The 13,100-nt window shown below is 52.3% G+C and overlaps 3 protein-coding genes across 3 annotated transcripts; 1 reads left to right on the forward strand and 2 right to left on the reverse strand.

The window, feature by feature from the left end:
- Positions 1–1,847: 1,847 nt before the first annotated feature.
- CYC1 (iso-1-cytochrome c) lies at positions 1,848–2,746 on the reverse strand (the record flags this gene model as incomplete). The annotated part of the gene is made up of 3 exons (XM_065757827.1): positions 1,848–2,027; positions 2,087–2,277; positions 2,737–2,746. The coding sequence occupies 3 exons, from the start codon at positions 2,744–2,746 to the stop codon at positions 1,848–1,850; spliced, it is 381 nt and encodes a 126-aa protein (XP_065613744.1).
- Positions 2,747–3,990: 1,244 nt separating this feature from the next.
- N0V96_006789 (uncharacterized protein) lies at positions 3,991–4,888 on the forward strand (the record flags this gene model as incomplete). Its single annotated transcript, XM_053196349.2, has 2 exons — positions 3,991–4,389; positions 4,484–4,888. The coding sequence occupies 2 exons, from the start codon at positions 3,991–3,993 to the stop codon at positions 4,886–4,888; spliced, it is 804 nt and encodes a 267-aa protein (XP_053046212.1).
- A 216-nt stretch (positions 4,889–5,104) lies between these two features.
- On the reverse strand, positions 5,105–6,293 carry RRP42 (Exosome complex component rrp42; the record flags this gene model as incomplete). Its single annotated transcript, XM_053196350.2, has 2 exons — positions 5,105–5,734; positions 5,820–6,293. The coding sequence occupies 2 exons, from the start codon at positions 6,291–6,293 to the stop codon at positions 5,105–5,107; spliced, it is 1,104 nt and encodes a 367-aa protein (XP_053046213.2).
- Between the last annotated feature and the right edge of the window lie 6,807 nt (positions 6,294–13,100).

Below are 13,100 nucleotides of genomic sequence, written 5' to 3' on the forward strand. Positions count from 1 at the left end.
GCCCTCTGAATGCGGTCAAACATCGCGGGACTACCTAAGTATAATTCGAGATACGTTATCTAGCGGTTACTCTGTGTCTTGCATATTTTTGTACGAGGTAAAGTAAGTAGATTCTTCATTGACTGGTTCGGGGTAATAGCCGAGGCCTCGGTCGACACACGTTCCTAAGCTTGAGACATCTTGAACAAACCTCGAGGACATGATCATAGTCACTGATTAGTATAAAGATTGAAAAGCCTAGAAATTAGTTAGGGGTTAATGGTTCGCGTTTGTGTAGCTGACCTGGATAGCCAGCAGGGATGGTAATCGTGAACAGTACCTAGGTAGAAAAAGGGGAAGAAAAAAAAAAGAAGTCAACAAACAATGGACCGATCGAAGAATCGAACATGGACCTCGAAATAAACCGGACACTTCACGGTTCAACCGGGGCCTCTACAGCTCAGAAACCCTCGACCATGTGGCCCACTGCTTGTTGGTGATATCTAGTGATGATTCACTTCTCATAGGGGGCAGGAGCGGCCAGTGAGGAAAGCCCTAGGCCCACGTTTCTGCCTCGATGCCAGGCAGGATGCAAGACGGGCTGCAGTTATCAGTGCATAGAATTCAAGGGGACCTCGGCCTAGTGCCCTAGGAATATTAGAAAGCCGAGATTAGATTAGTCCTTTGAGGACTTAAGAGGGATATAGATGAAGACGATGTTGACGATAGCTTTAGTTGCACGTCGTTGAATGGGCATCATGCGCTGACAGTACTATGGACTTTTCGGTACATATGAAAACTGCATTTAGTCTCTTCTCCCTCCCGACTCCGAGTCGTCAACGATGGCTTATGAAGAGCAGCCGGTTCTAATAGGATCCCAAGACTAAGCAGCCATACACACTATACCTAAGCCTAAAGGTCCTTTGGAAACAATTCTCAGTAAAATATCAAATACGAGAGACCGACTTACATCATCTTTTGGCCTTTTCTCCTTGGGTGTTTACCACGTCGTCTCTCGGACGGTGCCATGTGGTTGGAAATCCATAGACGTGAATCAAGTGCTAGGCGCACGTTCACTGTCTACCGTACTTTTTTACACTTATAACTGTCTGAACCGTCCACCTCACCTCAGACCTCCATCTTTAAAGGTTCAACTGGTCAACAAAATGACAGTTCAACTCAAGAGTCGGGAAAAGTCCTCCTGCGGACAACGACGATCGTGTGATTGGATCAAGACTCATTGACCACTGAGAGTGGAGAAGTGACAGTCGTCCACACGAGTCGGTGCATGCAGAAGGTTATACTTTTTCTGATGCTTGCAGAACGACTGCTTGAGCCGCAACATCAATGACGGGACCTTCAAAAGCCGCTATTTTGGAACAATTGACCGACCTTTTCCCGTTGCATCTCGTAACACGTTCCTGACATTCATGATTCGGTGACAGAACGGGACCTATGACGAGGTGCCAGGATGACAACGCAGAGCGAGTCATCTCACTGGCTGAAGGGGACAGAGTGGCCGCACTACTGCATTACCTGAGTAAGCAGGTTTTTTTTTTCTCTCTTTCTTTTGCCCCGGTCAGCTCCGGATCACAAGGCGCGCCAGATCTGACATCATGACACGGCAATGATTTGCAGGTACGGATGCTACAGGAACAATCAAGAATGGCACGCGCATTGTTTATAATGTTTGTTTCGCAAAATGAAATTTGTTGTATTACAACCGTCTTTGAAAGGGGAGAATTTTCGAGAGAAAACGGGCTTGTTCAGTGAAGCCCCCAAAACACACTGTTCTAGAGTGGTCTATTGGTACAAAACGCAAATCGCCAATTCGTCTAATGCAATCCTATCGTTACACATCAATCCGTCTATTTGGTGGCATCCTTGAGGTAGCTGTTGTCGTGGTTAGCGAGTGTGTCTTTAGTGAAATACTGAGTGACAGTGAAAACGTACGCAATGAGGTCGTTGCGGTCCTTCTCCTTCTTGAGACCACCGAACGCCATCTTGGTGCCAGGAATGTACTTCTTGGGGTTCTCGAGGTACTCGAACTATAGGAAAGATCATGGTTAGCAAAGTAGTGAGACTGGACGTTGTCGGGAAAGCTTACGAGAGTCTGGTCGTTCCACTCGATGCCCTTCTTCTTGTTGGCGTCGGTGTAAGAGTAGCCCTCGACGGAACCGGTCTTGCGGCCCCAAAGGCCGTGAAGAGCAGGGCCGATCTTGTTGCCGCCGTCAGCGTCGACGGTGTGGCACTGAGCGCAACGGGTCTTGAAGAGGTTGGCACCCTTCTTAGCGTCACCTAGATTCCTCGAAGTCAGTGTACTGGTCTAGGTAGGTGATGTGTATTCCGCGACGATTTCGTTGTTTCGCTTGGGTTGAGAATCCCGATGAAAGCCCGACCGCCCATCGTGATGAGTGCTGTTCGCTGCCCCTGCCGACGCCTCCTTGTCTCTCGCTCATCGGGCCCCTGTTTTTTGCCCCATCAAGCGAGATGCCAGGAAATTGGCGCAAGATGTCGGAGGTGCTAGGAGAGACGAATCGCAGAGGGCGAAGGTATCGCACGAGGTGGAATCGAAGCCGAATTGGCCCGCGAAGCAGTTCCGAACCGTTCCAGACTCAGCGAGAGTGATTTCGCTGCTCAATGGCTCGTGACGGATTGAGGCGCTTGGAGGGTTGGGCAATCATCGGGGATCCGCAAAGCAAAGCGAAAACGGACGGAGAGGACGGCGTGCGCGCGTGAGGTATGAGAGAGACTTACCACCAGCCATTTTGACGGATTATAGGATAATTAAAAGGATTTGAAAAGGGGTATCAGGTAGAAGGTGCAAAAGAAGAATGTCTTTTGCAGGTCGTCAAGTAGGTCGTTTGGGTTTGTAGATGGTTGAGAATGAGGAATGAAGGAAGAAGGGGGAGAGAAAAACTTTTAGAATCGGATCGGGCCAAGTAAAAAAAAAGACGAGACGACAGTACGGCAAAAAAAAGGCTATCCGATTTTAATTATGACAACAACCCGGCGGAAAGGCACCTGGCGACGTACCCAGCACACGCCGCAACGAGAGAAAAAGCCTGGAATGAGCTCACTGAACCTGGGTACCGCGGCGCACAAGCCACACGGTGTGGCGACGCGACCGCCAATCAGATGTGCAACATTGGTCAGAAGGTGATGTGTCCGGGGGTCGCTACCCGGGCAAAACCGGATACTGCTCCCGGAAGAACGCTTTCTCCGCTGCGCCTCGGTGTTTTGGTGACGGAGCCAGCTCGCTTTTTGGCAGGAGTGCCAGGTCAACGACTCAACCAACGGGGCGGCGCGGCGGGCCAGCGGGGACCTTTGTCGGTGTCCCTGCCGCTAGCTTTTTTTTTTTTGTCTTTTATCTCTCACTTGGTCCTCTTAGACTGTCGCCAGCATCCCGTTTGCCGAGCTTCGACTGGGATTCCCAAATCTGCCCATATCCGTGCTTTCTGGCCTCTTTCACCTCGGCGTCTGTTTGTTCCAGATCCCGAACTGATAATCTTGCAGCCAATTATAGATGGTGCGATAATGCTGATGCTGCTACACACAAGACAGAGTAGCCGTATGGTCATCGTGATCGTCAATTGAAGTGAGCAAGGGTGTTTTTTCGTCTGGGTCCGGTACGTACCCGTATGTGCGCCCAGACGCGCGACGGGGGTAGTTCGGCGACCCTTTAGCTTTCAACCTCTCATCATACCTTAGCTCCACTGTAACTTCTATGAGCAGAGAAATTCTTCTGGAGCTTCGATTTTTCCAGCCCCGACCGATCCTGCCGGCGTGCACCTGATGATCCCGTTGATCCATACCAGAGCCTCAATGACGCCGTGAAACAAACGCCTGACCCCCGAAAGTCTAAACCATCGCCGTCCAGGTGACCTACTTTGTTCCTTGACCGCCGTCTTTTGCAACGTCGGCAGACATCGGGCAAGGCGACTTTGTCAAGGTCCAGCACCATTTTTTTTTTGCCGCCGCTGCTTTTATAGTGGCAAACCAACGACATCAATGACGACCTCGGCCACGATCCTCCTCCCCAGGTTCCTCCTCCCGGCCTTGAGCCCCATGTGGCGCGTAGCAGCGACCTCGACCGGCCGGCCGGCCGCAACGGCGGCTTCGGCAGCTCTCCGCCGGAACGCGGTGTGGACGATTCGGTACGCCTCTTCTAAGCCGACGAAGGCGGGCCAGAAGGGACCCCTCATCCTCGAGAAGCCGGCCAAGTTCAACCCGCCCTCCCACGGCGCCCGGTTGCCCAAGAGCAACGGCCCGAAGCACTATGGCGGTCCGCTCAGCGGCCAGGAGGTTCGCGCCCAGCGCACGCGCGAATATCCCGGCATGATGGCCCCCGAGGGGACGTGGGCGCATTGGTTCTTCAACAGCCGCAAAGTCCACCTCTTCATCTCCTTGGTGAGTAGCCCCTGGTGTCTCTTCATTGACAGAAATCGGCATACGGACCGTGGTCCTTTGGACGGCTGAATCAGCTAACATCTGGAATCTCTAGGGAACACTCACGACGCTGGCCATCTCGACGTTGGTCCTCAACTTTTCCCAAACATCCCCGTTCAAGCACCTCCTACCCCCCGCTTCCGAGTTCTGGAGCAGCCCCATCCAGTTCATCCGCACATGGGTACATGTGATGCAGCTCCACGAGCGCGACCGCAACGAAAAGGCCATTGCCGCACACTCGCGCCACACCGACGACGTCGCGAAGCGTCAGTACTACCGCAAGGTCCACGGACTGGACAAGGAGAACCCCATTGCCAACTTTTTGGGCATGAAGGAAGAGTCGGAGGAGGACAAGGCTGCGGCCGACGCCGCGATGGAGGCTTCGCCCGTGGCTGGAAATGCCGAGGCGACGGCACCTGTAGAGAACGAGCAGAAGAAGAAGTGGCTTGGCATCTTCTGAATTAAAATAAGAGAAGAGGACCCATCCATGTGTAAGATGTAACGGGGGATGAGCACGCTATTTTTGTAATATACCCTCCACCGAACCGTGTACAACATGACATTCCAAACAAGAACCACCAATTGGTATCATGACTTTTGTCTTTCCATTGCCCATCCTGACATGTCGCAAAACATTTAAAACCCCTCCTCAAGCCCAAGTCCCAGTATCGAACCCTTAGGCCAGCTCTACCGCGGCAATCGCCTCCAGCACCTCGTCCGCGACGCCCCCCTTCTCCAGAACCTTGGAGATCATCCCCTCAATCACGTGTACCTTCGTACCTCCTATAGGTGGCTTCCAAACTCCCTCCGCGGCCTGTCCCTGCGCAGCCGCCGGAACCGTCGGTGCCTTTGACGGCGTGCCAGCGAGGCCTGTGGCCGGGTTCACAGAATTGGGCACGCCGGGCGCCGTCAACCGCGAAGGCGGGTCGACCGTCCGCACGGAGAGCAGCTTCAGCTGGCGACCGTCCACGTCCATCCCACCAGTCGAGGCGGCCGTCTTCTCCTCGGCAACCGACACCGCCAGCGCTGACTCCGCGACGGCGAGCTCCTCGCGCGCGGGGTCAAAGATGACGTTGCCGCCGACGGCGATGACGAGCAGTGTTATGGGCGGGCGTGAGCCGCCGTCGACGGGTGCGCTGCCGTCGCGAGGGTACAGGAACGTCGAGGCCTGCCAGTCGTCGTCGAACATGGGGTCTTCGTCGCCCTCTGACTTGAGGCGCGGGAGGCGGGTTGCGAGGAGCGAGAGGTGGGTTGTGAGTGAGAGGAGGGGCAGCGGGTAGGATAGAGGCGGGGAGATGAGGAGGATCTGTTGGGATAGTGTGTTAGCGTCTAGTCTTTAAAGGGACAACGGTGTGTCTGTGTGTGTAGGAGGGGGGAGATGGGGGACAAACGTCTAGGTAGAGCTTCCAGTGGAACCGGCTGTTAATCCGCAGCTTCTTGGTAAACTCCCCGTCGGCGAGCAGCGCTTCGCTGAGCATGTTGGCAAGGAAAACGGTCGCGGCGTCATCCTCCCTGGAGGCCGGGATCTCGACCGCTATCTCGAGCCAGTCATTGGTGCCCTTGACCTCCTCCTTCTTGCCCGCGTCTTTCCTCGTCTCTGGAGCCTCCTCGCCGTCTATGTCTGCGCCAAACGGGCTGGCCGTCTTCTCGATCTCCGCCTTGACGCCTACGATGGCCTCCGTGCCGTCGGAGAAGCAGATGCGCGCGCTGCCGTTGGTGCCGGGAAGGATGCCCGTCTCTGCGGTCAGAGGGCGGAACTGGTTTGCCTTGCGGCCGTCTGGGCGGATGGGCGGCGTGAGGGAGAGGGTTGAGTGGAGGTAGGCGAGCTCTGCCGGGGAGAGCAGAACCTGCTGTGCAGACGCCATTGCTTTCTCTGTGTGTGGGTTTGTTTCTTCTTCTTTTTTGTTCGCAGACTGGGTATAGTACCCGCGGGGTTTCGTGTAGTTCTTGGTCGAGCTTGTAACAGCTCGATATGTCGTCAATTGGTCGTGGTTCCGGGGGAAGCTCGAATTTTCGGGCGGGATGCGGTCGCAAAAAGTTGGTAAGACTTGGGCTTTCTCCCGAGCAAAGTCAAAGGAAGCAGGGGTTTTTTGATGGTGGGGTCCGCGGGGTGTGGGGCCGGCCGGCGCGAGCTGTCCGGATCGGTGGTTGTGGCGTGAGCCGTGGCTTGAATCCATTCAACGTCTACTGTCAACTGCTTCACGCAAGTTTGGTTTTACAAGTCCACGTTCTTACTTCATAAATTCAACACGGAAAAGAAGAATTTCACGTCGCATTTGATTGAGACAGCGAGTTCATTGATTTCATCCAAGTAAGACGCAATTCTTGTACAAATCATAAATTTCTCGGGGTTCAGCTCCCCAAACTATCTTCAGAGTTCATTCAGCTTCTTGTACTAATGCAACTCACCCATACTCTCGTAGATTGCTGCTTGGCTTGTAAGTCAACACATCTCGCTATCCTAGTGAGATCAGGTCGAGACGAGAATCTCAAAGCATCCAAAGACCTTACCAGAAACCGACTTTGATACTGCAGGCATTCAGATCCTCCTTCATGGAAGCCCAGAAGCCTTCGTATAATGAGAAAATTCAGATCTCCTACCCGAATCTGGTCATGGTATAGTATTTAACATGCAGTTCACACCACTTGAGCCCGAAGTGATGGCGCTGATCGACATTTCCTTTGATGATACACCCATTAAGTCGGTATCCTGGAATTGGCATCGGGATCTCGCTGATCTCATCTCTTACATCGTTCGCTCAGAGCTCGTATCAGGATAGACCAGTAGGCTATTAGATAATTCGGGTATGGCTTCGAATGTAGCCATGGACAAGAAATTCAAAGTGATGACTCGCACAATTTGAAAGACGAAAAGTTTCAGGAACACAATATATGCTGAAGGAACTGAAGTTGAATCGAAATTTAAACAGAAGCAGAGAAGCAACCATTTCTGATCCCATATTCTTGCTGAGGCTGTGCATACGATGAAGTTTGAACTGCGTGTATGTTCTACCTAGGCATAGCTGGCGGCCATATTAAGACCAAGGCCTGGAAAGTAATGGTGACTAACATATCCGTGCCTTTCAATGATACATGAGCTGCTTCTGAGAGCACGCGTAGGGGATGTTCGAGGCATCCAGACTTTGATGAATATTATAGGGAGCTGCTACTACGGGGCACGATAGTTTCTCTGCTCTAGGACTACAAGTAGGGGTCTAGATTCGTTTTCTTCTCGATTCAGTCTACAATCTCTACAACAAGCAAATATTATCTATGTGGCTGTGATATTTAGACCAGGACATCCGATTCTCCCTAATCCACGGGCAGGAACTATCCCTCAGATTTCCGCGAGTGTGTAGTTGTGCCTTACGTGCCATCGATACAGGCTTGAATGTAGAGAAACATCCGCTTGGATCTTCCTGAACATATTTTGCCCGGAGCCATCCAAACCCACCCAACGGTATGGCAGCGTACATCACCACGGTTACTGGCGCCTTTTCCCTGTCCATAAACGGCAGGATAAGATTGTTTGATCACCTGTGGTGGTACGATGAGCATCACCGACACAATATGCTACAAGACGTAATGGCCATGCTCCCTATGTATAAGTTTCACCTATGGCGCTTTTAATCTCGATGGCTACCTTGTCCGGCTTGACTACGCATCACAGTCGCATATTCTGAAGCTGCGTCGAAAGACCTGGTGCAATCATTGACGAACGTCCTCACATCTGTGGATTACACGCGGCTATGGGACTTTATCGCATTCTTGTAGAGAAAAACACCCGAAGCATGGAAATCGCGGTAGGCTTCTGTGCGATTTGGAAACATCGTTGCGCCGTTTTGCTTGTATTTGACCAAAGATGAGAGGATTCAGGCTCTGATAATTCATACTTGGACTAGAATGAACAGACTGTTGCCTCTGGACCCTTAAACACCCTTTAGTCTCGTAGCAATCATTGCCTAATCTCCTTACAACGCTGATGGTAGATATGTGCAAAAAGGAACACGGAGAAGGCCAATTCAAAGGATCTCACCTAGGAATAATAGAATCTTTACCGCTGCAAGTGCTCGACTTTGAATAGATGGGCCTAGTTGCAACATCGATATCAGTAAATATGCTTAAGACTGTAGTGCGAATGACCAGCCACACAGCTAGACAGTCTACAGGCACTCTAAGTTTCTCTTGATCATACACTGCGGCGGTGTCGTACCCACTTGCTCGAGGAACGTGACTCCACTTCACAGCAATGTCTATAATGTATCCGAACGGGACCTCTTGATCCTGAAGCAATCATGGCAATGAGAGAGACGAGGAGAAGTCCGCGACATTAGAAAGTAGCTGCAGAAGTAGAGGCCGAGGCACGGGGGACTATATAAGTGCAAGAGCCCACCCTTCTCCCGCGAACTCGAGCCTCAAGTCCCCTAGGGGAGAAGCTATCCGATCTTCGCCGCAATGTGTTCCTCAAGTTGACACACTCTTATACATCCTAAGGAGGCGTTCTTGTTTGTTCTCTGGTTGATCTGAAGTCAGACATCAGTAGATTCTAGACGGCCAGGGAACTACGGCTTAGGATATTCAAGGGAAGCTTCTTACGCATCAGAACGGCTTGAGTGGCACCAAGCTGAAATTAAGTTGGTCGAGAGCGTGCTTGGGGGCGAGTTGAGAGATGGTGAAGTCAGAAATGGGAAGAAAAGAGTAATGCAGGCTTGTAGAGTAGCACAGAACCAGCGGCAGATGAGGGTTCCTGAAGCATGTGTAACGCTGCAGAACAAATGGAGTGAGCGATCGAATGTGTAGCCAGAAACGAGCAGGAAAATGCTGACGATATCACTGAAGGGTGACTTGATTCACGTCCTTGTCAGAAAGATACGTTGAACCACGACCAGGAGCTAGACCGCAATTCATCGATATTTAGAAAGTCCTTTTCTGAGCCCATACCTAAAAGCACTCACCTCACACCACCAAGGCGTCAACGAGGTCAAGAGGGTGACTGGTTTGTCATAATACAGCGTCCAAGTATAAGATGTGGTCTGCTGGAAATACTGATCCAACATAGTTCTAGTCATTAAGCCGGTCCTAAAGCAGTCTACCTTCTGATACATGTTACTGCCGCATATAGCTCTCGGAATGCGTCGAATTATATCACTTACGAAAGACATAAAGCAGAGCTCACAACAGCTCAACAACGCAAAATTACAATATGCTGACAATATCTTTCGGCTAGACATAAATCAACCATCCAGGGACAAAGCCTGCGGTTTGAGGTCAATGTAAGGTCGTCCGTCATAAGAGCCTCCCGAGCATCGTATGCACTCGTTTCACTGAACGCGGGCCCGGACAAGCACACTGAAGCCCGGGAATCGGTCTGGTCGCCATCGGCCGGCCGCAAGCCTCCGGCAGTACTCACCCGTCCGAGTACCGTCGATCGGACAACCTCTCATCTCTGGCTCCTACAATCCAACAAAGTGTAAGGACACCATCGAACGCATCATATTCGCTTGGCACAGACTCTTCCGTATCTCGCATCCTTCTCGGCTTCGCACCGCTCGGCCCCGATCCGCCAACACATAACTTTAAGAGGCACCGCCAGCACACCCGCAGCTCCCGAAACTGCGCCGGCCGGGAGCACCGTGCCCCTCCTCCACAGAGTGGAACCCTTCAGTGCAGTGCTGCCCCCGAACCTTCCGGCCAACAAGCTCCGTCGCGAAGGACAACGGAGAACGGAGAACATAGGCCGTCAGTCAGGGCGCTCAAGCTTCAGCTGTGCTTCTGAAACGAGTCCTATGCTCGTAAGAGGGCAGACAAAAAGTCTAGAGGGAGACGAGATGACCAGAGTTTCTCGAAACCTCGTTTAGCTACTCGCGGACTCGTGTTAAGCACGCATGTCCGAGAGAAACAACGGACTGTTCAAACCTTTTATTTTCACTCTTCCCGAAAGTCTAACCTTGCATGCTATGATTCTTACATAACAGCTTCATCACACTAGGCTTTTGCTATTGAGGGGAAAAAAAGCTTGTACTGAAAATAGCTCTGTCGAGAAAGTATCGTCAAACCAGACCAGGAACCCAACACCCCATCGGGAGAGAGTTTTGACCCCTTCGATGAACTTCTAAACAGTGGTGATTCTGGGCAATAGCTGGGCAATACGGAGTAGTGAGAGCAGAAATGCTGACTACATTCGGCCGCCTCTTACAAAGCAAAGTATCACAATGCCAGATTCCCATCGCCACTTACCACCACATCGCGATTATAGGGGATGGGGAGAAAAAACTTTGAATGTTCCATCCTCGTCCAAATCCAAGGGTCCATGCCGCGCCGCGGGCATCGAAATCGATGGCGTTGCTTTTGCGAGCACGACACGATAAACTTTCACGGCCCTGCCCGCACCGCAACACCCCCTCCCCCCCTGGCCATGGACCGGACACAAGCTCCTCCTTTGGGCTGAAGCAACCGAAATCTTCTGCTCAATGCTGTGAAGCTGCGGTAGGTAGCATTGGGGGCCGTTGAAAGAAAAAAAAAGAGCGCGAAGGATCGAGCAAATAACACTTTACAATTAATGTGTCGATAGTAGATAGGAATTGCCGTGGTGTTGCATTGCAGATGCCTTCCCACCCCTTCAGTCCCACAGTCCCATCCCGCGCCGCTCATATCCGGTTTTGTCGCCCACATCACGACGCAAAAAACCTGTTCGGTGGTAACATTTCTCGGCCTCGGTGATCTGCAACCTACGTTTTTTTGGCAACAACTTAGTATTCCCACTGTTTACCCGCCCGCCGTCCTCTTTTCTCCTCCCCCAGACGGACAGCGCCGTGAGGCGGTCTTACGGAGTTACAGGCTAAGAGAGCGAGATGCCCCGGCCGGTCCGCCGATCATGGCCAACAGAGTTGTAAGCTCAAAACTTTTTGCACACCCCCGGGAGCTCCGCAAAACAGACTTCAAGATTGTCCCGCTGGCGCTCTGCGCTGGCCCGGCGCCGTTCGCCGAGGACGGAAACGATGCGCGGACGATTCTTCCATCTTCAAGCCAATGCCGCGGGGTGCGCCGGATCGTCTCCCAAGCTCCCTAACACAGAGACACAGACAACAGCAGAGACAAAGAAGTCAACGGCCGCCTGAAGGATTTCTTGGGGTATTTGAAAGGACCGCATAGGTGCTAGCCGTACTTTTTCGAGATAAGGTTGATAGAGCAGCTGAATTCGCCATCTACCATCCCGCTATAGTTTTGGACCCGTCTTACGCTAATGAAGTTCGGTCTAGAGGGTTTAGAAATCCTTTATTCAGCCCTTCATGCGGAGGTGATGATAGAGACACAGTCTGTAGAGGTAATATACAGACGGGCCTGGACATTTCGCAATGCAGCGCCTGTCTTGCGCGCGCTTGCGTGCTGGGCGCCCCCCCATGATCCATCCTTATCGATCGAGGCCGACCTTTCCATATTGCTTAATTGCAGTCCCTGAGTCAGTTTGACGACAATGAGGAGGGATGTTGCTGAACGAGGCCCGAATAAGGCCCTGCCAACCCCTTGATAGTACAGTAGTAGATCGTCGGACTGCGCCTCGCTAGATCGAAAGGGATGGACCCCCTCGGATCGTGGAATCGAAACAATCGACGATGTCGAAGAGAAAACCTCGAGGAAAAGCTCGAAAGGAATCCAGGGCTGTTGGGCCGTGGCTGACTGGCTGTCCAAGGGTCTCAGGTTTTTTTTTCTGCCTCTGCATGTGGCCTGGCACGCCTGGCGTGACGATCCCATCAAGTTTTCCAACCAACGCTACCCAAGCCTTGGGCAGCAGCGCCGCCGCTGACGGAGACTTACCCATCTTCATTCTTTGACGTGGTCTAAACAACAAGACCGGGTTCGAATCCAGGGATGCGGGACAAGCAATGGACGACGCCGATCTAACTTCTCAGCCATCAGTCATAGCTTGCATACGGTCTCCATCCATCCCTCTGAGGAAAAAAAAACTCCCGTCGTCCAACCGTCGGCGCCGGCTCCCGTGGTGCCGGGCTAAGGTGAAAATCTGCACCGGTCATTCGGGCAGCATGGCCTTGTTTTTTACTCAACACTAGAAGACTCCATCGTGTGTTTGAATCGGGTTTCTTTTTGAGGCCTGGCTGAGCTGAGAAGGGGGCCTCCGAAAATCCTGGGGAGAGCTAGAGTCGGCTAAGCTTGAGCTACTGCGCTTGCTATCGATGGCTTCAGTATGCGTACGTAAAAACATGGTAAATGTGCAGTCCATGTGGACTTGCTAGAGAGCGAGCGAGCGAGAGTGAGTGAAAGGCCATCGACGAACAAGTTTCTTGTTTAGTGGATGGTCCAAGGATGAATCCTCTATGACGGGAGCACTAAAGAAGCTGTGAATCTGTGATCCACAAGATACGTATAAGAATTTGTGCACAGCTTGCACAAAAGGGCGTCCTTCTATCGATGCCGTGTGAGCTAGGGTTGTCCCTGCCTAATTTTGTGCAAGAAGATGGAGCCGTGACGCCTTGGGATTGTGGACTCACACCCCTGCCCTACGCCCACTCCACGGAGTCCGGAGCGGGATGGCGGCGTCCGGGAAGGAAGAGGAGATGAGAGAGGTTGGGGGCTTCCTTTGGCATTGTGGGGCCCGGTGCTGGCCGGCTCTCCCCGGCCTGTGACGGCGATCCAAGCAGCACCTCAAGACAACG

This window comes from Colletotrichum fioriniae (genome assembly GCF_027942845.1).
Source record: "Colletotrichum fioriniae strain IMI 355084 chromosome Unknown scaffold_7, whole genome shotgun sequence".
Classification (NCBI taxonomy): domain Eukaryota; kingdom Fungi; phylum Ascomycota; class Sordariomycetes; order Glomerellales; family Glomerellaceae; genus Colletotrichum; species Colletotrichum fioriniae.